The sequence below is a fragment of the Nyctereutes procyonoides genome, unplaced genomic scaffold (genome assembly GCF_905146905.1).
Source record: "Nyctereutes procyonoides isolate TBG_1078 unplaced genomic scaffold, NYPRO_anot_genome, whole genome shotgun sequence".
Taxonomy (NCBI): Eukaryota; Metazoa; Chordata; class Mammalia; order Carnivora; family Canidae; genus Nyctereutes; species Nyctereutes procyonoides.
Window position 1 is genome coordinate 71,909,254 of NW_026575146.1, and position 24,383 is coordinate 71,933,636.

Genomic DNA, 24,383 nt, shown 5'->3' on the forward strand with positions numbered 1-24,383 from the left:
GGGTTCCATGCAGGGAGCCTGATGTGGGACTTGATCCCAGGTCTCCAGGATCATGCCCTAGGCTGAAAGCAGCGCTAAACCACTGAGCCACCAGAGCTGCCCTCTCTGCTTCTTTCATTTTCAGTTGAGAATGTTGCCATGTTTGACAATTTCTCTGGACTCAGTGATGATCTTAAATAATTTGTAACTAACTTAAGTCTACTGATTCTGTCATTGTTTAGATGTTTTATATTTTCCTCATCGTGGATTTTTTTTTGCCTTAATTTTGATTTTTTTAAATGGTGTATTAAAACATTTATCTGGATCACTGAGATTTTTGGGCACTCCCTTCAGTTTTGCATCTGGGGCTAGTTTCTCCCTCACTTCACCTTAATCCTAGTCCCTCTGGAGAGGTAGATGCTTGAGAGGTCAGAATCTGCAGGGCTGCAAGGTAAGGAGTTGGGACTTTATTCTCTGGGTAAGGGGTCTGCAAACTATAGCCCATGGATCAAATATGGCCCATTGCCTGTGTCTGTAAATAAACTTTTATTGGAACACACCTGTGCTCATTCATTTACATATGGCCTATGGCTCATTTTACTCAACAACAGCAGAGTTGGGTGCTTACAATAGGCTGTAATACCTGCAAATATCCACCACCCACCAAAAATATCTATCTGGCCCTAGATATAAAAAGTCTCCAGTCTCCAGTCTAGACAATGAGGGCAAACAGTTCAAATGCAAGAACTGTATAATGATGGTTTTTAGATAACTGTTTGGTATAGGACAAGGGAGGTGAGAAGCAAGAAGATGAGGGGGTCCAGGGAAAAGATTATGATGACTTGGCAATGGTGGGGGTCATGACTGGGGGGAGGCTGACACTAGCTGTTCTTAAAAGGAAAAATAGACAAGACATGGTGAATTTGGAACTGTAGGAGAAGAAAGGGAGGACAATGAGAAGGTGACTCCTCCATGCCTGGCCTTAAAGAAAGAAGAGGGGGTGGTTGTGCTGTAATAAAGATGGGGGATCCTTAGGGAGGAGCTTGATGGCAAGATGTCCAGGTCACTCACCTGAGAGACTGACCTCGTGACAGCATTTGCATTTCCCATATCCACATTCCTGGTGCTCACTGCTGGCCTTGTGGCTTTCTTCCTGCAGGATCTCACTCTGAGAGAAGAGAACAGGGAGCCTTTCAGTCTGGCCAGCTCAGGGTGCTGTGGGCAGACTGACTCCCTCCTCTGTTCTCTCTTAAGGGGCTGGAGGGTGATGGAGGTGCAAGGGTGGTGGTCCCATTCTGGAGACCCCTGTGTTATTCATCCTGGACAATGGGCCAGAATTCTGTGACAGACTCAGCCAGGTGCCATCAACTTCCTTCCTTCCCTTGCTTTGGGGTCTTGACCCACCCAAGTCCCTCCATTCTGTGTCCCCCTGCCCTTCCCACCCCAAGGCTATCCCTCCTTCCCCAGGGTCAATGCTCACGTGATGACAATAATGCAGAGAAACAAGAAGAGCAAAGCCATAGCAGCTGCTCCCCCAACTGCCCCCAGCACCCCTTCTGATAAAGGCCATGCTTTTCCTGCAGACAGACTGGATTATTGGTGATTCCTCTCCAAGAACTCGGTACCTTCTCCCACTCTCTGGAGGAGCCCAGATTCCTGTTTTGTAGCCCCCCCCTGCCAGACTCCAAACACAGGTACCTGGGTCTGGGGGAGGGGATTAGGGCTGAGTGAGGGAGGCATACAGAGGCTGGATTGCAGCCTATCTTTATTTAAAATGTGGATATTTTGTTCATGGTAATATTTATTTTGCATTCACTTTTATTTTTAAAAACACTGCGTTGCAGTATTACTTCTCATTACTGAGGTTTCTTGGCTTCCCCTTAAATTTTGTGCTCATGGTGAGTGCTTCACTTGTCTTACCCTCCTCTCTGCCCTACAAATCAAGGACCTGTGTCCCCAGACACGCCTGAGCAGACCCCAGCTCCTCTTTCAAGACCTATGTCCTTCCCCTGGCTTCCCCTCCCAGCCTTCACCCCACCCTACAGCCCTGGTCTGGCAGGAAGAAGACAGTGATACTGTATGTGGCAGGGAAAATCCTGGCCTCACAGGGAAGCACAGACCAAAGTTGAGCTCCCCTGCAAGGCTCAGGGGCTGCTAAGGGTGCTGGGGATGGTGCTGTCAATCTTCAGCCCCACCCTACAGGTGCACTCACTCTGCAGTGAGAGCCTCAGGGAGGTATGCTGGGAGCCCACCATGGTCTGAGCTCGGCAGGTGAATTCACCCTCATCTTCTCGCACTTGAGGCAGCTCCAGCATCCCAGGGTTCAAGGGTTTTGAGGAGCACAGGGTCAAGCTCCCTTAGGCCCAGCTCAGCCTGGCGGGGGGGGGGGGGTTGCTGTTGATGACACAGACTAGGCGCAGGGACTGGTCCTCCAGGACAGAAAGAGATGAGCCGTTCTCCAGGGCTATGGATGCTAGAGAAAAGGAGACAGAGGGTCAGAGAGACAAAAGATAGAGAGAAAGCAGAAGGACTTGAAAACAGACCAGATGAGGGAACAGAGAAACAGAAGTAGGTTGAAGTGCAGGAAAAGGCACGCTTTCTCCCCTTGTTGGTGGGAATGCTCACTTGTCCACCCTCCATGTAGGGCAACTGGCCACATACCTCAATTGAAAAGAACATAAAAGCTACATTTTGCTTTTAGGAATGTATCCCACAGACATGCATACATCATTGTGAAAGAAGACACAAGATTACTTATCACAGCATTTTGGCTAATAGAATAAAATGAATGCCATGATTTTCTTTTTTTTTAAGATTTTATTTATTTATTCATTAGAGGCAGAGAGAGGCAGAGACACAAGCAGAGAGAGAAGCAGGCTCCTCTTAGGGAGCCTGATGCGGGACTCAATCCCAGAACCCCAGGATCACACCCTGAGCCAAAGGCAGACGCTCAACCTCCTGAGCCACCCAGGGGTCCCGCAATGATTTTCCATTTGGAGAAGATGCACACAGAAGCAGAATCCATCCGTGGGAAGGAATAGTGCACAGTCACAGAGAAGAAGGTGGACAGTCTGTACTACTGATGGCAAAGGACCCCTCTGGGCGAACATACTGAGGCTCAGAGCAGCCTATGGACATCACATCCCTGAAGTGTGCTATCGATGCGCCCAGCAGGCCCAGAGGGACTCAGCCACCTGGCTCCAGGCTGCCCAGCAGCCAACAGAGAAGCCATCCTCCATCCACATCTCAGCTCCTGGTGAGAAGAGGAGGATCGCCCATGTCCCCAACCCCTGCTTGGCTGCAGCCCCCACAGGTGCCAAGAAGACCCTCACCGCCAGCAGCAGCCAGCCACCCAATGCCCCCAAGTGGGGCAGCCAGCCCCTGAAGGCGCACACGTTGTCAGGCATGGCGTCCAAGACCACCACCACCGTCACCCCCAAGTGCGTTGCCCACAGCCCAACTTTACAGAGTTTAAAGAAGCCCATTATTCCGAAAGAGTTTGGGGGCAAAGTCCCCACAGTCATCAGCCAGCAGTATCTGAACTTGTTCATTGAGGAATGCCTCAAGTTCTGCTCTTCAAACCACGAAGCCATAGAGAAGGCGCCGAACTAGGAGAAGGTGGGCTATGACGGCAGTCGCAGCAAGAACATCTACTTGAACGTCGCTGTGACCATTCTCAAGAAGCTGCGGGGCCTGGTCCCCAGCTCCGTGCCTGGTCTGGTGCTGGGAGGCAGGTTGGCCACCAAAGCCAGCTTCTGGCTCAGCCTCTGGAGCAGCCCGGGGGGGGGGGGGGGGGGGGGGCGGGATCTGAAAGGGGCCGCCCTTTACGGCGCCTCAAGGAGTACCTGCTCAGGGGGGACCAACTCAAGGAGAACGGATACCCCTTCCCGCCCCCCCCCCAGCGGCGGGGTGGGGGGCGGGGGCGCCGTCGTCTTCACCGCGGGGGAGAAGAAGCCCAAGGACTCCTCCTGCAGGATCTGCTGCCGGTGTGGCAGGGAGTACCTCGTGTCTGCGTCGGGCTGGGGCTGCGGGCCGAGGAGGAGGAGAGCTACTACCACGCAGCGCGGCTGGGAGACTCCGTCCACGCGCTGCTCGGCTGCCATCGGCTCCACGGGCTGCGGCCAAGCGACACGTGCAGGACGGCGGGAAGGAAAGCCCCGCAGGCTCTGTGAAGACTTTCGATAAAGAACCTTGGGGTGGGGGGGGATCCCTGAGTGGCTCAGCGGTTTCGTGCCTGCCTTTGGCCCAGGGCACGATCCTGGAGTCCCGGGATCGGGCTCCCAGCATGGAGCCTGCTTCTCCCTCTCCTCTGCCTGTGTCTCTGCCTCTCTCTCTCTCTCTCTCTCTCTCTCTCTCTATGTCTATCATAAATAAATAAAATAAATAAAAAATTTAAAAAAAAAAAACCTTTGGAAGACGCCCACCCGGGGATTTATGCCCCTGACTGTGAAATGTCCTACACCACGTATGGCCTGGAGCTGACGCGTGTCACGGTGGTGGACACGGACATGCAGGTGGTTTAGGACGCCTTCATCAAGCCGGACAATGAGATGTGGACTACAACACCAGGTTTTCGGGGGTGACTGAGGCTGACCTCGCCCACACGAGCATCTCGCTCCAGGACGTCCAGGCTGTCCTGCTGGGCATGTTCAGCGCCGACACTGTCCTCACCGGACACAGCCTGGAGAGTGGCCCGCTGGCCTTGAAGGTCAACCACAGCACCGTGGTGGACACGTCCGTGCTCTTCCCGCACCGCCTGGGCCTCCCCTACAAGCGCTCCCTGCCGAACCTCATGGCTGACAGCCTCAGATCATCCAGGACGAGGTGGACGGGCACAGCTCCGGCGAGGTCGCCAGCACCTGATGCACCTGGTGATGATCTGGAAGATCCGAGAAGACGCCCAGACCAAGCGGCGACGGCTGCCGCCTGCCCGCCTCCCCCGCAGCCCCGGCCGGGCCTCTGCCCCAGGCCTCTTCCAAAACAGTGCAGTAAATCTCGAGAGCTAGCCCTGTCCACGTCTCCGAGACACGGAAACAGAGAGAGCGGACGAGCCCGAGACCACCTGGAGGCCCGACACCCCCGCCCCTTGCACGGCCCTGCCTCTCTGCCCCCGACTTCTGTCCTCTGGAGACTCCTGCTGACACCGAAGAGGCCGGGCCAGACCCCACCCGGCGCCCAGTGGGCCCTGCTGAGTCACGGGGCAGCCAAGCCTCCCACTCTGCCCCTTCTTCTGCCGGCAGGCTTTTCCTGTGTGTGTGTGTGTGTGTGTGTTTGTATTGTTATTTTTATTATTTGTAATTTAAATCCGATGACTACTTGCTTTCCCCAGCTGGAGAAACCCTGGTGCTGCCTTCCCTGTGGGGGGCAGCGCAGGGGGGAGGAGTTGGAGGACTGGTGCCGCCAGCTGGCACCTTGGCAGCCACCAGGACCGAGAGTCCAGCCGGGCCTGGGCCGGATGGGTGGGAACTGGCCTCCCCAAACCCGCCTGGACTCCTTGACCTCTGGGAACCAAGCCAGCCCGCCTGCCCCCCACCCCCAGGGCCTCGCCTTCGGGACCCCTCCAGGGCCCATCAGCCTCTGGACCCTGTCTTCCCGCCCCAGCCCCGCCCTCCCCCTAGGGCCCGGAGCCCCCCAACCCCAGACAGGGACAGAATAAATGTTTGTATGGATTTAAAAAAAAAAAAAAAAGTGTCACTTCCCGGGAGGGGACTGGGTGTCTGAGGACAGACTGCTGTGCATTCTGAATGTTTGTCCATGTGAACATATTACCTGTTCAGAAGTACCTAAATAAGCAGTTGTTAGAGAAAATAAAAGACAGGGCAGGAGGAGTCATCAGGAGATGCATGATAAGGGGCAGATCTGTGGGCTGCTTGTTGCCCTGTTCTCCTTGTTCTCCTGATAACAGCGGGGAGGGCAGAAGTGGGGGAAGGAGAGGTTGAGAGGGACAAGGCCATGGGGGCTGGGGAGGGGGAAGACCAATGGGTTCACCCACAGGGGGGACCCGGCCCTGCCCTCACTCCCCACACCCCAGGAAGAGGTTCCAAACTACCTATGCCATTTCCTTGGGAGACAGTTGCCATCAAACTCTGTGGAGAGTCTGGGACAGAAAGACATGGTAGATTCATGTAAATGGAGGGGGCTGGTGGACATTGGCCCTCTGTCCCCATGAGCTGCATAAATGGGGAAAAGGTGGAGACACGTGTCCTCCTGACCCCTCTCAGCCCAGATTTTGGAACCAGTACCAGTGTCCCAGACCCTGACCCCCCACCCCACTGCCCTCAGGACCCAGTCAGGGACCTAGCAGGGGGGTCCTGGCCTGGCTCTTACAGACATGTTGAGATGGATGGTCCTCATCGTAATCACTCCAGCCTCAGGCAAGGTCATCTGACAGGTGAGAGGCATGCCATGGTCCTGGGGCTGTGGGGTGAGGGTGAGCATTGAGGAGAGGAGGGTCCTGGGTCCTGGGGATGTGAGGGGCGGTGACATCCAGGAGAAGATGGGAGGCATGCCCTGTTCACAGGCCCAAGGCACAGAGCGGTCAGGTTCCTTGGATGGCCAGACTCTAGGGTCCCCGTGATAAGGATGTCAGGTGTGTGGGTCAGGGCTGTCACAGGGGAGAGGGGAAGACACAGGGATCAGGAGAAGGTTCAAGGTGTGGCCCTGAGAGAAGCCTCAGGCTTGGGTTCAGCTCCTGCCTCTGAGCCCCAACATGGGTTACCTCCAGTGCCTCCTGGGAAGTGTGTCCCATCCTGGCTATGTCCCAAGACCCCTGTCCTTCCCCTGTGGTCTTTCCTGGAGTCTGTCCCTTACCTGTCACACACACAGAGAGCTGGTTAGATGTGTAACTCCGTTTCATTTGTACTCTCCCCCCCCCCCATGAAAAAAGTATCTTCCACTGTCCCCACTCCTGGAGTCTCTGATGTGCAGGGAGCAGCCATAGGTCCGGGTGTTCCCGAAGAGGTGGAATCGGCCCTGGGTCTCCTCCTGCACTTTAGGACCTGGGTTGTTTGTGGCCACTGGAGCATCCTGGAATACATTGACCCTTTCCCAGAACCAGTAACTGAGAGCTGGGGTAGAGTGAGACCAGTTGCCCAGGGGGTGCGAGAACCTGCAAGGCACGTGCACACACAGGCTGTCCTGCACTGCCATCAAGCCCTTCACCTGCAGCCTATAATCCCCCTAGAGCTCCCTTTTGGGCCTCCTCTGGCAGTCAGCCCCCTCCCTCCTCCAGAGCAGGGCCAGTAGCAGCAGGAGCATGTCTGTCTGGGCTTGGCAGTGCCAGGGTCCCCAGGATGTCTGTTTCTTAAGGTTGGTCTCTCAGAAACTAAAAGTTGTAAGATTCAGAGGAAGCCCCGACAGGAAGATGAAGGTGATGTCAGACAGTGACCCTCCTCAGAGAAGGAACTTCAGATGCTGTCAGGGCCAGGACAGCCATTGGAAATAAGCCATCCACCACTACACATCCACTCCTAGGGACTCTGGGCCTAGAGGCCAGAGAATGTGAGAGCCTGACTCAAATTCACACATTGCACAGGACTCAAGCCACATCTCCTGCTTCCCTGATGATACCGTCCCCGTCTGGGCTTGTTTTCTGCAAAGTGAAAACGAGTCCCTTCTGGCTGGACCTCCTGAGTCACAGACTGTGCACGTCTGTGGAAGTCAGTCCTGCCAGGGATGGAACACAGGGACATGGGAGATGGGAGAGGTGGGGTTGGGGGTGTAGGAGACAAACTGTCCTCCCTCTCTTGGCATCAAGGTGGTGGGCATCCCCTCCCTGCTCATGAAGTCACACACTAGCCCTGGCCATTGCCCCGGGAGTCACTGTCCAGTGGGAAGACGTAATTGTCCAGCACCTGGAGGTCCCTGTGAGAGAGGACACACAGGCAGGGTGAGGTGCTGCTCTCTCCCTAAGCTGGAGGTCATGTCATAGGAAGCCTGGGCAGGGGGGACACTCGGGCAGTGAGGCAAAGACTCCAAGGATATTGAGGGGAGCCCCACTCAAAGGAGAAAAGGGAACTTGAGGCTATGATTGTACATGGGTTTGGGATGAGGAGAAGTGCAGAAGAGAAGGGGCAGATTTAGAAATGGATAAAAACTTCCCCTTTCCCTCTTCCTCGCAGCTGTCTGGTACCAAGACGATTTCTTCACCATTGCTATCTCTGGGGGCCATACTCCTCTTCAATGCTGCAGAGCATGCAGGGCCTGGCAATCTATGGGCTTTGCCAGTGCAGGTTCTGCTCCCAGAAGTCAGGTTTGCAGGAGACACGGACTGAGTAATACCAGCTAGGTGTCATCCACCCTTCAGATGGTGCTGGTTTCATGAGAGAAGAGATGTACACTGAATTCACAGAAAGTTTTAACTATGTGGCTGGAGGCTAGGAAAAGGTTCTGGGAACCCTGGTAGGTGGTACTCCCTTCCACTGATGTTGTTTCTCTTGACACATTTTCTGGGGAGAATTATACAGACAAAGAAGGGCACCCACAAAAACAACTCAGTGATTCATCACTAGATAGAAATAGAGCACCCTGGACCTCCCCCTTGGTCCTCATCCCTATCACACACCCTGCTCCCCTACAAAGGATCCCCAAGCATCACTTTAATGCAAATTGTTCTCTTGCTTTTCTTCACAGTTTTATCACCTGAGCACGATGTCTTCAATACTATGGCTTTGCACATGTTTTCTTAAGACTTTGTATGTGCAGAAAAAATTACTGTCTGTTTTCTTCCATTTAACTTCATGGATCTTCCTGTCCTACATTAACCCTTCCCAGAACCATTACACATAACCAGGGGTACAGTCAGCACTGGGGTCACTGAGAAGGAAAGGGGCAGGATTTGAGCATGCATTTATGCACTCCCACACCATCAATGATTCCTGCATTTGCAGCCCCACCCCCCTTCCCAGCCTCCTGTCTCAGACAACCCATTCTCTCCCAGCAGGGTCAATTTCAGCATCAGAGTTAGAAAGGCTGGGCCAGGCCCAGTGTGTTTCCATGGTCCCCAGTTTGCAAAGAAAAGCAAGAATGAGGAGATATAGGGAAGTCACAGAGAATCTAGCTGTGTGCAAAAAAGGAACTTACAACCCACACGCTGTCAGAGCTGGGAAGCCTTTTTGCCCCACTTGTCCAACTTTCAGAAGACACCAAGGTCCAGAGTGGGCAAATGAATTGCACAAATCATAAGGATACTTTGTCTTAGGCACCACTGTCTACAGGAACCCCCTTCATCAATCTTTGTCAGCCCAGGATTCATTGAGCTGGGAGATGGGTAGCTTATGTTAATCTGACAGTGAAGAATTATCAACTCTTCCCGTGAGGTGAGAGAGGAAATTTCAACGATTCATTCAACAAGCATCTACATTGTGCCTTCAGGTTTCCAGTAAAGGGGTGAATATGAGAGACCTAGCCCTTTGAGGGGAGCATCATCTAGTTGGAAGACAGATTATCTGATGATTCCAATACCATAGGGTAGATGGTTGGGATGGGAGAGGCACAGGCTGGGATGGGCGGGGTTCTTGCTCTTCTGGACTGCAAGGTGAATTCTGCAAGGTGAGTTTTCAGGAACAAGTAGACATGGTAGGGAGTTTCAGGCAATCTCAAGGGATGTGAATTCCACAGATGATCTTGGTACCCCAAGACTTTCTGGACTCTCCAGTATTGTGTTCTCAATCCCACTCAATCTTCCACTGTGTTGGAAATCCTCCTCCAGCTACCAAGCTTTGTGCTCTGTGACCAACATCACCTCTGCCCCAGCAGAGGTGAGGCCACCACCCACAGGGGGTGCTTTCTCTGTGCAGAACTTACCTATGGGTAGCTCTTAGGGATCCCTGGGTGGCGCAGCGGTTTGGCGCCTGCCTTTGGCCCAGGGCGCGATCCTGGAGACCCGGGATCGAATCCCACGTCGGGCTCCCGGTGCATGGAGCCTGCTTCTCCCTCTGCCTGTCTCTCTCTCTCTCTCTCTCTGACTATCATAAATAAATAAAAATTAAAAAAAATTAAAAAAAAAAAAAGAACTTACCTATGGGTAGCTCTTAGAAAGCACGGTGGTGCTGTCTGTGGTGCTGATTCAGAGGGCAGTGCTGACTTCAGGCATGTCCACAGCTCTGTGGAGTGGCCCAATCACACAGAACAGGGATGCTAGGTCTGGAGTCTGGACAGTCAGCATGTCAGATGTGCTGTGGAGGACTTGGGTCTACCTGGGAGGGGAATTTCAGGGGAAGGGAAGACCTGAGTCTCTCCTCCTTATCCTATCCACCCTCAGAAGTGTCCTACAGACAATGCCAGGCTGTTGTCAGTGGTCCAAGATCAGGGGAAGTGAAGGTTCTGTGTTGCTCTTTTACATATCTGGTTCCATTTCATTTTCTGAACATCCCTAGCAGAAATGGGTAATCCCCAAGGGGAGGCAGTCAACACTGAAGACAGATGAATAGCTGTAGGAACTGACTCCAAAGACAACCCCAAACAATACCACCCATCCTTTATACAAACACGGAACTCCTCTCATTATGATATAAAGTTTATTATTATCTCCGCCTCTTTTTTATTTTTTTTAAAATTATTTATTTATTTATTTTTATTCATTCATTCATTCATTCATTCATTCATGAGAGATACACAGAGAGAGGCAGAAACACAGGCAGAGGGAGAAGCAGGCTCCCTACAGGAAGCCCGATTTGGGACTCAATCCTAGAACCCTCTGATCACACCCTGAGCCAAAGGCAGACCCTCAACCACTGAGCCACCCAGGTGTCCCTATCTCCTTCTGAATCAAGGTTTGTTCCATAAGTGCTCTGATCAACGGGATGTGGAGAACAAGGTGTTCTGAGACCTCATATATTAAGAAGGCCTGGTAGTTTCCTGCCTTGCAGATTCCTGGGCATTTATGTAAGCAATTCAGAGACTCCGGTGAAGACAGAGGATGCATAGAGGAATCTGAGGGTCAGACACCCAGCCCCAGTTCCAGCCACCATCTCAACACAACTCCCTGAAAGAGCCCAAAGCAAGCTAAGAGTGCAACTGCCTAGCTGGGCTCTGGCCAGTTTACATCACCAACACTGTGAGAAAGAATAAAATGATTGTTCAGGCTACCAGGTTGTAGGGTGGCATGATGTGCAGCAATAAATAACCAAAATAGTAGCCATGCAAGTCACAGCTAATAGGGAAAAAGTAATAGGAGGTTACTGCCAGGAGGTTTACTGGCCAGATGAATTTTTCCACATACTATATTTCAAGGACTAAAATGGTGATCTGAGGCCTTCATTTGATCTGAGAACTACATTTCCAAGAATCTCCTTCCTCATTTGATTCCAAATTAAAGCTGACCACAAGAGAAGGCAGAAGTGGAAGCAGCAGCCATGAGGCTCCAAAGGTCAGTGGAGAGGCAGTTATTACTGCAGCTCCCACACCCTGTGGCTGCTCTGGCGACTCACCTTGTCAGCGTGACATAACAGCTGCTCAGTTGCTGGGAGGCAAGGAGGGTGTTGGGGAAACCTGGCTGAATTTCTGGGGGCAAGGACTATCGACCCCTGGTACATGGATGGGTGACCCAGGTAGATGCAGGTGGCCCAGAGAAAAGTTTACAGTGATATGCAAAGGATCCAGGAAAACAGTGTCTCCTACTAAGACATTGTCTCAGGATCTCTTTAACTTGACATCAAGGGCCATTTGCCTATTCACAGGGCCCATTGTCTTGCCTGAGCAAAGGACAGGATATGGCCAATCATTTCAATACTCAGAACAACCAGTGTCCAGCTGTGTGTGTGTGTGTGTGTGTGTGTGTGTGTGTGTGTGTGCTGAAAGTTGGTTTCCTAGACCAGTGTGATGATTAATTTTATGTGAGAACTTGACTGGGCCATGAGATGCCCAGATTAAATATTATTTCTGGGTATGTCTGTGAGGGTGTTTCCACATGAGATTAGCATTTGAATCAGTGGACTCAGTAAAGTAGATAACCCTCCCCAAAGCCAGTGGGCATCATCCAATCTGTTGAAGGCCTGAAAAGAAAAAGCAGAGGAAGAGCAGACTCATTCCTTTCCTGCCTGCCTATGAGTTGCAACATTGGTCTTCTCCTGCCCTTGGACTGGGATTTGCAGCATCAGCAACCCTGGTTCTCAGGCCTTAGGACTAGGCTGGAATTACACCCCTGGCTTTTCACCCCTGGTCTCCAAGTTTCAGGTGGCAGACTGTGGGACCTCTTGGCCTCCCTAATTAAGCTAGTTCTTCATAGCAAATCTCTGGTTCTTTTTCTCTGGAGAACCCTGCCTAATACATTCAAAAGGGGGACAGGTAGACTAAACCAGATCTCATGGACCATATTTCCTACTTTCTCACTATTTTCATGAGAAATAGAAGGCACTGATGGGCTTAAAGCTAGAGTTGGAGAGTGAAATGGTCAGATTTGTGTTTTCAGGTGTTCTCTCTGGTTGCCCTAGGGAGGTTGGGTTGGAAGGGCAGCTGGAGTGAAGCTCACAGTCCGGGGCCACTGATAATCTAGTAGTGCTGTTAATAAGGATTCCTGTCACAAAACACAGCACGGCCTTCATTCAACCTCATCGTAACCTTTGAGAATGTTGGGCTTTACTCTGCCTACAGTAGGTAATAAATAAATGCTTGTGGAATGCAGACCATTAAAAGTACAAATTTAGGGGGAGAAGTGACAAATCTGGTATATAATAGGAACCAAATTTTGAGTTAAAAACTGTATAGTGAAAAAAAAAACTGTATAGTGTTAACAAGGTAACTCTTGAGTGGTGGGAAGACAAGGCTCCAAAGGCTAGTCCCTCTGCTGGAACAGGGATGGGGGAGGAGGTGTGTAGATGGGGAGCGGCCCAGATAGAACATGAAGGAGCAATCACAGGATGTGTAAGCCAAGTATTTCCAGGAAGAAACTGACCATGACATCCACATATCTGTCCCCCTCGGATCCAGGTCCACGCTTTAGTCCTGTCTTGAGAAGAAGGGAGGCTCAGTCAGGCCTCTCTGCCCCGGTCTCTGAGGGCCTCCACATCTGCAGAACTGACACGGTTTCAGATCAGAGAGCCGCCACTTTAATTCCAACTCTAGGCAGGAGGGGACAGCTCAGCCCCACCTGGAACTCAGGGGCCCACCACCAGACTTTCCTGGAGAGGGACAGGCCCATGCCCCTGGTGTAGTAGATCCAGGTGAGGCCATAACCGAGGAGGAAGCCAGCTCCCATGAGAGCCCTTCTGATCAGTGAGGATCGGGGGCCAGGAGCTCTCCTGTTCTTCACACAGTTGCAGGAAGAGGGGTTTCTTGCAGAAGAGGGTACAGAGGATGAAGTTCTGGCCCCAGCCCCAGGCCCTTCCACATCCCAAACACCTAACCAGGCTGTCCACCCCTAGAACCTGTATTACAACTTACTCTGCAAGAAAGGCTAGAGAAAATGTGCTGGGAGCCCAGCAGGTGCTGTGCCTGGCAGGTGAATTCCCCTTCATCTTCAACCCCTACATGGGGCAGCTCCAGGACCCCTGGTGCTGAGGACTGGGAGGGGCTCAGGATTTTTCCCTCCAGAGACCAGCTCAGCATGGGAGGGGGTTGCTATGGGTCACACAGACCAGGATCCATTGACGGACAGACAGGGATGGGGGAGGTGAGAAGTGTGTCTCTCCTACCTCCCACTTAGACACAGAAGATGCATGACTATTTTTTTTAAAGATTTTATTTATTTATTCATGAGAGACAGACAGAGAGAGAGAGAGAGAGAGACAGGCAGAGGGAGAAGCACGCTCCATGTGGGGAGCCCAATGTGGGACTCTATCCAGGGTCTCCAGGATCACGCCCTGGGCTGAAGGCGGCGCTAAACCGCTGAGCCACCTGGGCTGCCCTCTTTTTCTTTTTTTAAAAAAGATTTTATTTATTTATTCATGAGAGACACAGAGAGGCAGAGACACAGGCAGAGGGAGAAGCAGGCTCCCCGCAGTGAGCCTGATGCAGGACTCGATCCCAGGACCCCAGGATCATGCCCTGAGCCCAAGGCAGCCCTGGGCTGCCCAACTATTTGAACCATGCTCATATATACACAAATCCAGGAATGCAGAGTGGTTGAAAGACCCTGGAGGGAAAGAGGTCCAGCTGAGCCTGGAAGGAGGAGGAGAACTGGTCATTCTAACATGTGGAGGAAGGCTCCTCGGTTGGAAGAGTGATGAGCAAAGGCACTGAGGCTTGTAGATGAAAGGAATGGCAAATGTCTCTGGGGTGTACATCTGATGAGCTGAGGAACTTGCCCTGAAGTCCAGGAGAGGCACTTGAGGGCTCTGAGCAGGGAAGGGGTGCGGTGGGCTCTTGGGGCAGGGAAACCTTTCTGGGACTGTGCTGTGTGGGACACAGACTTGAGGGGAGTCACTGGAGACCAGGAGGCTGGGGAGGAGGAAGGAGCAACAGTCAAGGCCATACGGTGAAAGGTAAGGAATGGGACAAAGAGGGGATGAGGAAAGGAGAGATTTGGGACATTTTCAGGTGGTGAAGCTTACAAGACTCACTGGCTTGGGGTTGGGGAGCAGGGGAAGAAAAGAAGGCATGTGGAGTAAGTCAAGGAGTCCTGACCCAGGTAACTGGGAGGATGGGGATCCAATTTCTGCACCTCAAAGTCATATTCTAGACCCTGCACCAAAGCACCTGGGGAGAGAGAAACTCAGGCTCCCCCCACCCCACTCCCTGCCTTAGAGTCCTCTGGCTCCTGGTCCACTCGCCTTCCTACAGCATGGACTATAGCAGCACTACCAGCAGTAGAAACATCTCTTGAACCATAAATGCCACTGTCCTAGGACAGTCTGGTCACCAGGGTCTCTCACTACAGCAAGAATGATTAAAATGAAATTTTTAAAAAAGTAAACCACAAAAGGAAGCCAGTGGGTAGGTATGAAAAGGATAGTAATTGTCTTCGTTAGTGAAACTTCAGACGCACAGTCGCCAGAGATGGAGAGCTTCTTGGAGATCGGCCCATACCACTTCCCTACTCTGTAGGAGAACACCACAGACGTCCAAAAGTCACACTAGCTGATGGGCCCTTCATAATGAAAAGATTTGTGAAAAATTGTCATTACTTCTGCCTTGCACATTCAGAACTTTTTTCCCCCTGGAAAAGATGTTTCCAACTGAATCAATTCCTTTATGGATACATGGCTATTTGGGGTTTTCATTTCTTCTTGAGACTGGCTCAGTAAATTATGTTTTTCTTATAAGTGTTATATGTCATCTGAATTTTAAAATTAATTAGCATATATTTGAGTGAAATACCCCCTTACATTGTTTTTTTTTTTTTAAGATTTATGTATTTTTAGGGATGCCTGAGTGGCTCAGTGGTTGAGTATCTACCTGCAGCACAGGTCATGATCACGGGGTCCTGGGATCGAGTCCCACATCAGGCTCCCCACGGGGAGACTGCTTCTTTATCTGCCTATGTCTCTGCCTCTCTCTCTCTCTCTCTGTCTCTCATGAATAAATAAATAAAAATCTTTTTAAAAACTTTTATTTTTAAAGAGAGGGAAAGAGGGGAGAGGGGCAGAGGGAGAGAATCTTTCAAGAAGACTCCCCACTGAGCACAGAGGCCAATGCAGGGCTTGACCCCATGAACCAAGAGATCATGACCTGAGCTGAAACCAAGAGTAGGATGCTTACCTACTGAACCATCCAGGCACCCCTCCCCTTATGATGTTCTTAAATCAAAACATTGAAGCAAAACAAACATAGAGAAAACAGTTCAGATTATAAAGATAAGTTTGATTAATTTTCATATGATGATGACATTCCTGGAATAACCACCTAGATCAAGAAGTCCCACCGGCACCCACTCTTAGTTACTCCCCTCCAGAAAAATAACCACTGTAAAGCCTTCTATCATCACCGATTAGTTTTCTGTTTTGAATTTTATGTAGTTGGGAACTTCCAGTGTCTGGCTTCTTTTTCATTTTATTTCATTTCATTTCATTTCATATTTCACTTCATTTATTAATGAGAGACACACAGAGAGGCAGAGACACAGGCAGAGGGAGAAGCAGGCTCCCTGAGGTGAGCCTAATGCGGGACTCTATCCCAGGACCTCAGGATCATGACCTGAGCCAAAGGCAGATGCTCAACCACTGAGCCACCAGGTGCCCACAGTGTCTGGCTTCTTGTGCTTAACATTTTATTGTGAGAGGCACCCACACATATAACAGAAATTCATTTATCTCTACTGCTGATAGAACTTCATTGTGTGCATATGCCATATACTACACAAACCTCCTACGTTAGAGGGATACCTGGGTTATTTCTAGTCTGGAAATATTCGGAAGAGTGCTGCTACAAACATGTCTTTGATATGAATATATACTTTTGTTGGGTATATTTTTTAGAGTGGAATTTCTCAGTAATAGTCTAGAGGGTCTGCGTCTCCATGACACTGGCCATAGGGACTCCTGGGTTCTCTGGGGTCTAAGCCTTTGGATCCCTCAGTCTCGGAAGTCAGGGTCTCTAGGGTCTCCTGGTCCTGTCAAGTCATTTCTCACCTGCTCTCCACCCTCCAGCTCCACCCCCTCGTGAAGGGAAGTGTGTACTACCCGGTTCATTGACTGGAACCTGCGCAGTGGATCTCAATCGCACCCACTACCCAGAACCAGGAGCACGTCCAGAGACACCCCCACTCCCAACACCAAGTCACTAACAGCTGAGCCATGCGCAGAGATCTCGCCTGACACCCAGTGCTCCCTCTCCCCATTCGACACGCTCATGCGCACCATAACCACCTGCACAGGGCACCCACAGATCCACCCGAGCCGCGACTCTCGGACTCTGCCCTGCGCATGCGCAAACTCTTCCTTTCACACTCGCCAACAGCCACTGCACTCCCACCTTCCATTCCCACCTGCGACGACACCTCCGAGGGTAGAAATCAATGCCCTACAATAGCTTTTAAGGCCTATAATAATCCCACAAAAGCAAATGATCCGAATACGGTTGCTTCGTCTTTTGAGTGTCTTGCACGGTGACGGTGACAGCGTACGGCCACAGCAAACACACATCCACCCACCCAGCAACCACCTCACAGTTCTGACGGGTCCTAATGCCTTGCGCAGGCGCCCAAAAGAAACAGGGCAGTACACATTAGCAAGCCGAGGAAGGAGCTGCAAGGGTTGCTGGGAGTTGTAGTCCCAGCAGGCCCAGCAGCCTCAGGTGCTTCGGAGTTGCCGCATGGGGCTCTGGGAGTAGTGGGCAAGACAGCCTCCAAAGCCTTCTGGGAGTCGTAGTCTCTGGAGCCACTTCCGTGCCAGACTTCCGCGTGTGGGGCCGTTTGGACGTCCTAGTACCGCGTTCTGTCCAGGTAAGTACTAACTCCTGCGGCGGATGGGCCGTAGGCCGCCGCTCTTTATTGCGGTGCCATGTGAGGTTGAAAGACTCGGGGAGTGGTGACACTAGCCCCCGTGATTCTCTAACGCCTGTGTCCCAGAGGCCTTCTGGCCAGGATCCCTCCTTTGGACTCTGCGGTACATCCTGTCTCTTGCCCACCCATCCCTCCCCCCAGGCGGGGATTCCACCATCTCCCTGCCCACCCCGACGCCATCGGGTACATCCAGGAGGCCTCTAGTGTGTCCTCAAAGCTCTGTTCTGATAGAAGGAGGCAGACCCAGTCCCTGCCTTTAGTACCCCGAAGGGGACAGGTCTGCCACTATGATGGATAGAATTGTGGTCAGGCTGGGATGGAAGCCGACTAGGGGCTCTGTGAGCCTGGAGGGGACTCCCCACCCAGGCTGGGTCCATAAAATCTTGGACAGGAAGATGCTTTAGCAGACATTTCAAACCTGGTGTGTCCAAATGGAATTCCTGGTGCCCTCCCGAGGAAATGGCCCATCACCCTCCTGGGGGCTCTAGCCAAAACCTCCAAGTCGGTCTCCATTCATCTTTTCTCATCAGCTGAGTCTTCATCACAATCCAAGTCTTGTGCAAATCCTGTGGGCTCTACCTTCAAAACAGATCCAGAGTCCCACCCTTCCTTCCCACCTCCACTGCTACCACCCCCACTCAGGCCACTTGCAACTCTCACTGGCTGTTGCCATAGTCACCTCCCTGCCTCTGCTCCTGCCCTCTAAAGTATGTTCCTCTCACAGCAGTCAATGAGATCCTTTAGAAACATAAGTCAGATTGTATCTCTTTCCTGCTCAAAACCCTTCTGTGGCTCCTATCTCTCTCTGAATAAAATTCAAACTTCATATCATGGCCTATGAATCTCTTGACAACCTGCACAGACTCAACACCTGCCAGGGTCTTCCTGCCTTCAGGAGGCAGACCCCCAGAACTGGGTGACTGTAGATTTAGGGCAAGAGGAGGGATGAGTCCAAGGTGATTTTATGTCTTGTCCTGTCCTGTGAAGGAGTTGGTAGAAGTTGGGTGGTAGCATTCAGGAGATAGGAAACAGCTGGGAAAGAACAGATTTCTACTTGGGAGGAATGGGAAGCTGGCCCTTGTGGGCACTGGGGATCTGAGAAAAGACCTAGCCAGGATTCTCAGTGGGGCATTTGGAGGACCAGCCAGATAGACATTACAATTCAGAGTCACCCACAAGGAGAATGGGCCGGGCGGGACCCAAGGACCATGAAGAGGATGCTCCAGAAGAGACTGGAGACCCCGCAGGAGATAAACCACAACAGAGGGAGGGTTGAGTCAGTAGTCAAAAGAGAAAACATTTCAAGGGGCACCTGTGACAGATGCCCCTGCTAGTCACGGCTGATGGCTCCTAAGGACTACTTGCTGGCCCAGTGACAGGGAAGAATACTCTGAGCGGAGGGAAGAGCCCGTGCAAACACCTTGCAGTAGGTATGTCCTGGAGCATTTGAGAGTAGAGTGCAGCATGAGTGAGGATAGGGAGAGGTGAGGTCAGGGAAAAAGGGAACCAGATCACAGACAGCCACACAGGCCACTGGCTTTTCCTAAAGTGAGAAGAGATGGTGGCTCAGATGAGGGTGGCAGCTGTACAGATGGTGAGATGTGTTGGTTTCTGGGTCTGCATAGAAGCTGCAGTCAGACAGGGTTTGCTGTATGCCATTTGGGGTTTGAGGTCAGAGGATGCCTCAATGAGACATGTGGATAAATGGTTGGGACTTGACATTGCAATTTGGAGTCACCCACGGGGAGAGTGAGAAGAGTGATGGAAGAACAGGCCAGGGTCCTGGGCCCCAAGGCTTCTGGCCTGAGCAGTTGAGAGGATGGAGCTGCTCTTGATTGCAAAAGAAGCAGGTGTGGGAAGAAGAATCAGGAATCCAGATTTTGAGATGCCTTTTAGACATCTGAATGGCACTGGCCCTGCGTCTGGAAGTCACAGACAGTGAACAAAGTCACATAAGGTGATTCCACATATTGTGACAAATCCTAGAAGCAGGGTGACCTGCTCAGACGTCCCCGCACTAGGCCAGGCTGGAGGCAGTAGTGGCTTGGGGCGGGGGTACTGAACCTGATGGATTTTTATGGGTTTACCAGGCATGTGGAACCAAGGAACATGTGGGTGGAGGATTGGAGTTTGGCTGGGGAGGAACGATGTAGGAAGAGAGGGACAGAAAGGGGTCAAAGATGGGCTGATCCATGTTTTGACAAGTCCACAGAAGCTTGTGGGAGATTCTGCTACCAGAGCAGAGTTGAGTCCAATCCTAGAGGCGCATCCACACCACCTCCGGAACAGAAGCAGCCCCAGTTGGTGTCCTTGGAGATGTGATCCATGCTGCCTCTGTGTCTTCCCGGAGGAGGTGACTACCCTGTCCTGCAGAGAATGCAATGGACTCACTCCTGGAGATAGTATCCCATCCCCCTCACCCCAAAGTGAAATACAGTTGATCTTTCCTGTTTCTCCGCCTTCCCCGGGGCAGAACTGCAGCCCCCTAGGCCTCCTCTGTCCTTAGGGTTGCTGACTCCTTCCAGGATCTCTAAACAGCCCTGGAAGTTCAGATCAAAGGTCTCCACCGTGTCCCTCTGATTCCCGCTCTCAAAGAGGGCCTCCCTGGAAACTGTGAAACGGTGTCTTAATATGCAACTGCTATACCCCCAGAGGACACAACTTAATTCTGAGTGTATCATGGTTGTCTCTCCCCCGGTACCAAGTCTTAGACTCCTTCTCTATTTGATGCACAATGGGATGCATTGTGAGAAGCCTCCTTAAGCCAGAACGTCCAGAAAAAGCCTCTTCTACCTTCATATGCCTGGCCCTGGCAGGGCAGATAGCTGGCAGCCTCCTCGGAGGCGACGACCCTGCAAATCGGAATCCGCATGTAACCTGCCTCCCCTCTCTCCCTGTCCAGGAGAAGCCAACTCCTTCCCGCCCGCCCGGAACCCGCGATGCCCGCCCCGCAGTGCTCCTCTTGCCACAAGGCGCGCGCCGCCCTCCGCCGCCCGCGCTCCGGCCAAGCGCTGTGCGGCGCCTGCTTCTGCACCGCCTTCGAGGCCGAGGTGCTGCACACGGTGCAGGCGGGCCGCCTGCTGCCACCCGGCGCCGTAGTGGCCGTGGGCGCCTCCGGCGGCAAGGACTCCACGGTGCTGGCGCACGTGCTGCGCGAACTGGCGCCGCGCCTGGGCATCTCGCTGCGCCTGGTGGCGGTGGACGAGGGCATCGGCGGCTACCGCGACGCGGCGCTGGCGGCCGTGCGGCGCCAGGCGGCGCTCTGGGACCTCCCGCTCACCGTCGTGGCCTACGCGGACCTCTTCGGGGGCTGGACGATGGACGCCGTGGCCCGCAGCACCGCCGGCTCCGGCCGCAGCCGCGCCTGCTGCACCTTTTGCGGGGTGCTGCGGCGCCGTGCGCTGGAGGAAGGGGCGCGCCTCGTGGGAGCCACGCACATCGTGACAGGTGAGCACGGGCCCTGCAGCCGAGGGGCTAGCCCTTAGGTGGTGAAGGAGCCGCTGTTGGGTGTGCCCTGGAAGGAGGAGCTGCACATGGAGAAGGGGATGTGCGTGCCTGGCATGGGCGCAGCCAGCTTCTGAGTCACTGTAATCGATGGCATTGGCAGCTACAGGGTGGAGGGGTAGTCTCCAGGGGCTTGGTTCCCTACATTTAAAAAAGGACATTCTTTGTGTCCCTGTTCACAAAAGGAGGGAAGTGAAGTGGTCCCATCCATCAGAAGCCAACTACAGTTGTAGTCTAGAATGCACCTGTCTTTGAATTCCTTTTCTCCGTCGGCCTCTCCTCTGTGATGACCCTTATTCTCTCCTGGTCATCACTTCAACACATAATTCTTGACCACTTACTGTGTACCAGATACAAGCTATATAGCCCAGAGCAATGCCTAACCTCAGTTTCTTCTTGTATAAAATGGGGTTGTTAATAAAATTGAGGTCCTAGGGTTGTTGGGAATTAGATAGGTTATGTGTGCAGCACTTGGACCAGAGACTGGAAACCAGTAGGTATTGCAGAAATGTTTGCCATTGTGATGATGCACTAGACAGTCTCTCTTCCTGCTCTTCTCTCACACATATAATTAGAACCTGAGAAGTGCTACTAAGGGAAATCACATAGACTTTGGTGGCTTATAATAGGTGTATCCAGGAAGGGAGAAGAGTAGGGGTTAGGAAGCATTTCCAGAGTGAGCCAAGACCTGTAGGCCACCCTGTAACCAGTGAAGGGCAGACAGAGGGTCAAATTCTGAGCAGAGGAAACAGCTTATGCAAAGGCCCTGAAGAGGGTTATGGCCAATTAGAGAAACCCTAAAACCAGTGTTCTACTGTCTGGACTATCCAATATAAAATAACAAGATGCAGAATAAGTAGAGATTTAGCTTGTTTTATGGTGATTGTTGTATAAATATTCCCTAACTTTCTCCCTGGTCTTTCTGAATGTGGTGATGTGCATTCCCAGAGGCACTGAGGCAAGGGCTCACTTGAGAGTCTCCATTAACTATTAAATGCTACTTTGGGGCCACTTGGGTGGCCCAGCGGTTTAGCCCCGCTTTCAGCCCAGGGCCTGATCCTGGAGACCAGTGATCGAGTCCCGTCCCACGTCCCACGTCGGGCTGCCTGCATGGAGCCTGCTTCTCCCTCTGCCTGTGTCTCTGCTTCTCTCTCTCTCTCTCTCTCTCTCTCTCTCTGTGTGTGTCTCTCATGAATAAATAAAATCTTTTAAAAACATAAAAAATAAATAAATGCTGCTTTGGCTCCTGTGCAGTGTGAAGCACACTTCTGAGACTGAAATGTTTGTAGCCTAAAGCACTTTTACTACCTTCCTGAAAAGGCAACTAGCACAGGGCGGGATGGCGATAAGTGGGTGCCAGATGAGGGCACCCCTAATCGCTCCCCGGGAACCTGTGTGTGTTCCCCTCTTCTTTCTCACTGTGACCGCCGTCAGCCTCCACCTGGCTGTCCCGGGGCGCCCAGGGGTCTCCATGGCCCCGTGTGGCCCTCCCTGCTGGTCTCCGGGCCCCCTCCCCGTCTCCCCGGGTTCTGGCTGCCCCGCAGGGTCTGGGGTCTCCACGGCCGGGTCGGGTCGGGTCGCACGCACACCCCGGGCCCCTCCCCGTCTCCCCGCCCGGCTGCCCCGCGGTGGCGCCCCCACCTCACCGGCTCCCCCTCTCTCCCCCAGGCCACAACGCCGACGACATGGCAGAGACGGTGCTCATGAACTTCCTGCGGGGCGACGCGGGGCGGCTGGCCCGGGGCGGGGGCCTGGGCTCGCGGGGCGAGGGGGGCGCGTTGCCGCGCTGCCGCCCGCTGCAGCTGGCCTCGCAGAAGGAGGTGGTGCTGTACGCGCACTTCCGTCGCCTCGACTACTTCTCCGAGGAGTGTGTCTACGCGCCCGAGGCCTTCCGCGGCCACGCGCGCCACCTGCTCAAGCTCCTGGAGGCGGCGCGGCCGTCGGCGGCGCTGGACCTGGTGCACTCGGCCGAGCGCCTGGCCCTGGCCCCGGCCGCGCGGCCCCCGCCCCCCGGCGCCTGCTCCCGCTGCGGGGCGCTGGCCAGCCGCGCGCTCTGCCAGGCCTGCGCCCTCCTGGACGGCCTGCAGCGCGGCCGGCCCCGCCTGGCCATCGGCAAGGGGCGCGACGAGGAGGGGCCGCCGGGGCCGCCGGGGCCGCCGCCGCCGCCGCCGCCGCCAACGCCTCCGCCTCCCGGAGACCCGCGCTCGGCGCCGGGCCCCGCCGCCGCCGCCGCCGCTGCCGGGGAGTGCGGGGCGGCCTGTGAGGGGCGCTGCGCCCAGGCCTCCCTGTGACTGCGGGAGGGGGACGGACGGGACCGGTTACCGCTGACCCCGCAGAAGCTGAGGCCGGGGAGGAGGGAGGGAGGGAGCAGGGGGCTGGCCGGGACCCCTGGGTCCCGAGGAGGAGGGAGCAGGGGGCTGGGAGCCAGGACTCCTGGGTGCGAGGGAGGAGGGGCTGGGGCAGGGACCCCTGGGTGTGAGGGAGGAGGGAGTAGGGGGCAGGGACCCCTAGATCTGAGGGAGGAGGGGCTGGGGGCCTGGACTCCTGGGTCTGAGGGAGGTGGGGCTGGTGGCTGGGACCCCTAGATCTGAGGGAGGAGGGGGCTGGTGGCTGGGACCCCTAGATCTGAGGGAGGAGGGGCTGGGGGCCTGGACTCCTGGGTCTGAGGGAGGTGGGGCTGGTGGCTGGGACCCCTAGATCTGAGGGAGGAGGGGGCTGGAGGCCTGGACTCCTAGGTCTGAGGGAGGAGGGGCTGGAGGCCAGAACTAGTGTCAGGGAGGAGAGAACCTTCCATTCCAGAGCCAGTAGAAATTAGAGGGCTGCTTGCCTAGTACTCTGCCAGGTTCTGGGCATGCTCGGGAGAGTCCTAACCCTCCTTTAGGACCCACTATGTGTCATGTTTGCCAGGAGTGGGTAAAGCAAAACCGCTTCCCTTGATGGGCTCTCTCATTTACAGTAATCAGGATGCTTATCTTTGAGTGCTGTGCATACTGTGGATGCTGCCCCGGCTGACTTCATCCACACCACAATCTCACTGGCTGTCACTTGAGGCCAGGTAATTGGCCTGAAGTCACCTAGCTGGAGTTTGTCCCTCCACACTGGGAGGTGGGTGGGTGGTTGGTTAGATTTTGGCTGTGGTTCAGCACTAGCCTATAGAAACATAAAGTGAGTCAAATGTGTAATTTTAAGTTTTCTAAAGCCATATTTTTTAAAGGAGAGGGGAACAGGTAAACTTTTAATACTGTATTTAACTTGACCCAAATAAATATATCTGAACTAAATATCCAAGATATTACAATATTAATATGTCATTATTTTAAAACTATGAGATATCTTGGTCTATTTTTCTGTTCTAAGCCTTTGAAATTCAGTGTGTATGTTATACTTACAGCCCATCTCCATCCATTCCATTCTGTTTCAAGCATTTTTCAGACCTCCTATGTGACATGAGGGCCCCATGTGAAAACTAGGAAGATGCTGTCCTAGGCCTTGGCCGCAAGAGGTCACTGTACCCACACCTGTG

At 53.2% G+C, this 24,383-nt stretch overlaps 2 protein-coding genes across 2 annotated transcripts; one reads left to right on the forward strand and one right to left on the reverse strand.

Moving 5' to 3' along the window:
* Window positions 1-359: 359 nt before the first annotated feature.
* LOC129500103 (sialic acid-binding Ig-like lectin 8) lies at window positions 360-20,228 on the reverse strand. Its single transcript, XM_055310230.1, is given in 14 exon segments — window positions 360-384; window positions 1,064-1,147; window positions 1,460-1,556; window positions 2,180-2,452; window positions 3,092-3,107; window positions 3,312-3,587; window positions 3,861-4,094; window positions 4,574-4,759; window positions 6,307-6,515; window positions 6,518-6,583; window positions 6,790-6,834; window positions 6,837-7,158; window positions 19,873-19,967; window positions 20,150-20,228. Coding segments are annotated over 14 exon segments (2,007 nt in total).
* On the forward strand, window positions 17,235-23,151 carry CTU1 (cytosolic thiouridylase subunit 1). Its single transcript, XM_055310231.1, has 3 exons — window positions 17,235-17,296; window positions 20,259-20,803; window positions 22,529-23,151. Exons 2-3 carry the CDS (start codon window positions 20,296-20,298, stop codon window positions 23,149-23,151), a joined length of 1,131 nt encoding a protein of 376 aa, XP_055166206.1. The 5' UTR covers window positions 17,235-17,296; window positions 20,259-20,295.
* The last annotated feature ends 1,232 nt before the right edge of the window (window positions 23,152-24,383 follow it).

Excerpts from the sequence above, each read along its gene's own strand:
- CTU1 (XM_055310231.1), top strand. The coding sequence starts at position 20,296 with ATGCCCGCCCCGCAGTGCTCCTCTTGCCACAAGGCGCGCGCCGCCCTC. Across the intron at positions 20,804-22,528 it reads AGCCACGCACATCGTGACAG|GCCACAACGCCGACGACATG; the intron begins GTGAGCACGGGC and ends TCTCTCCCCCAG.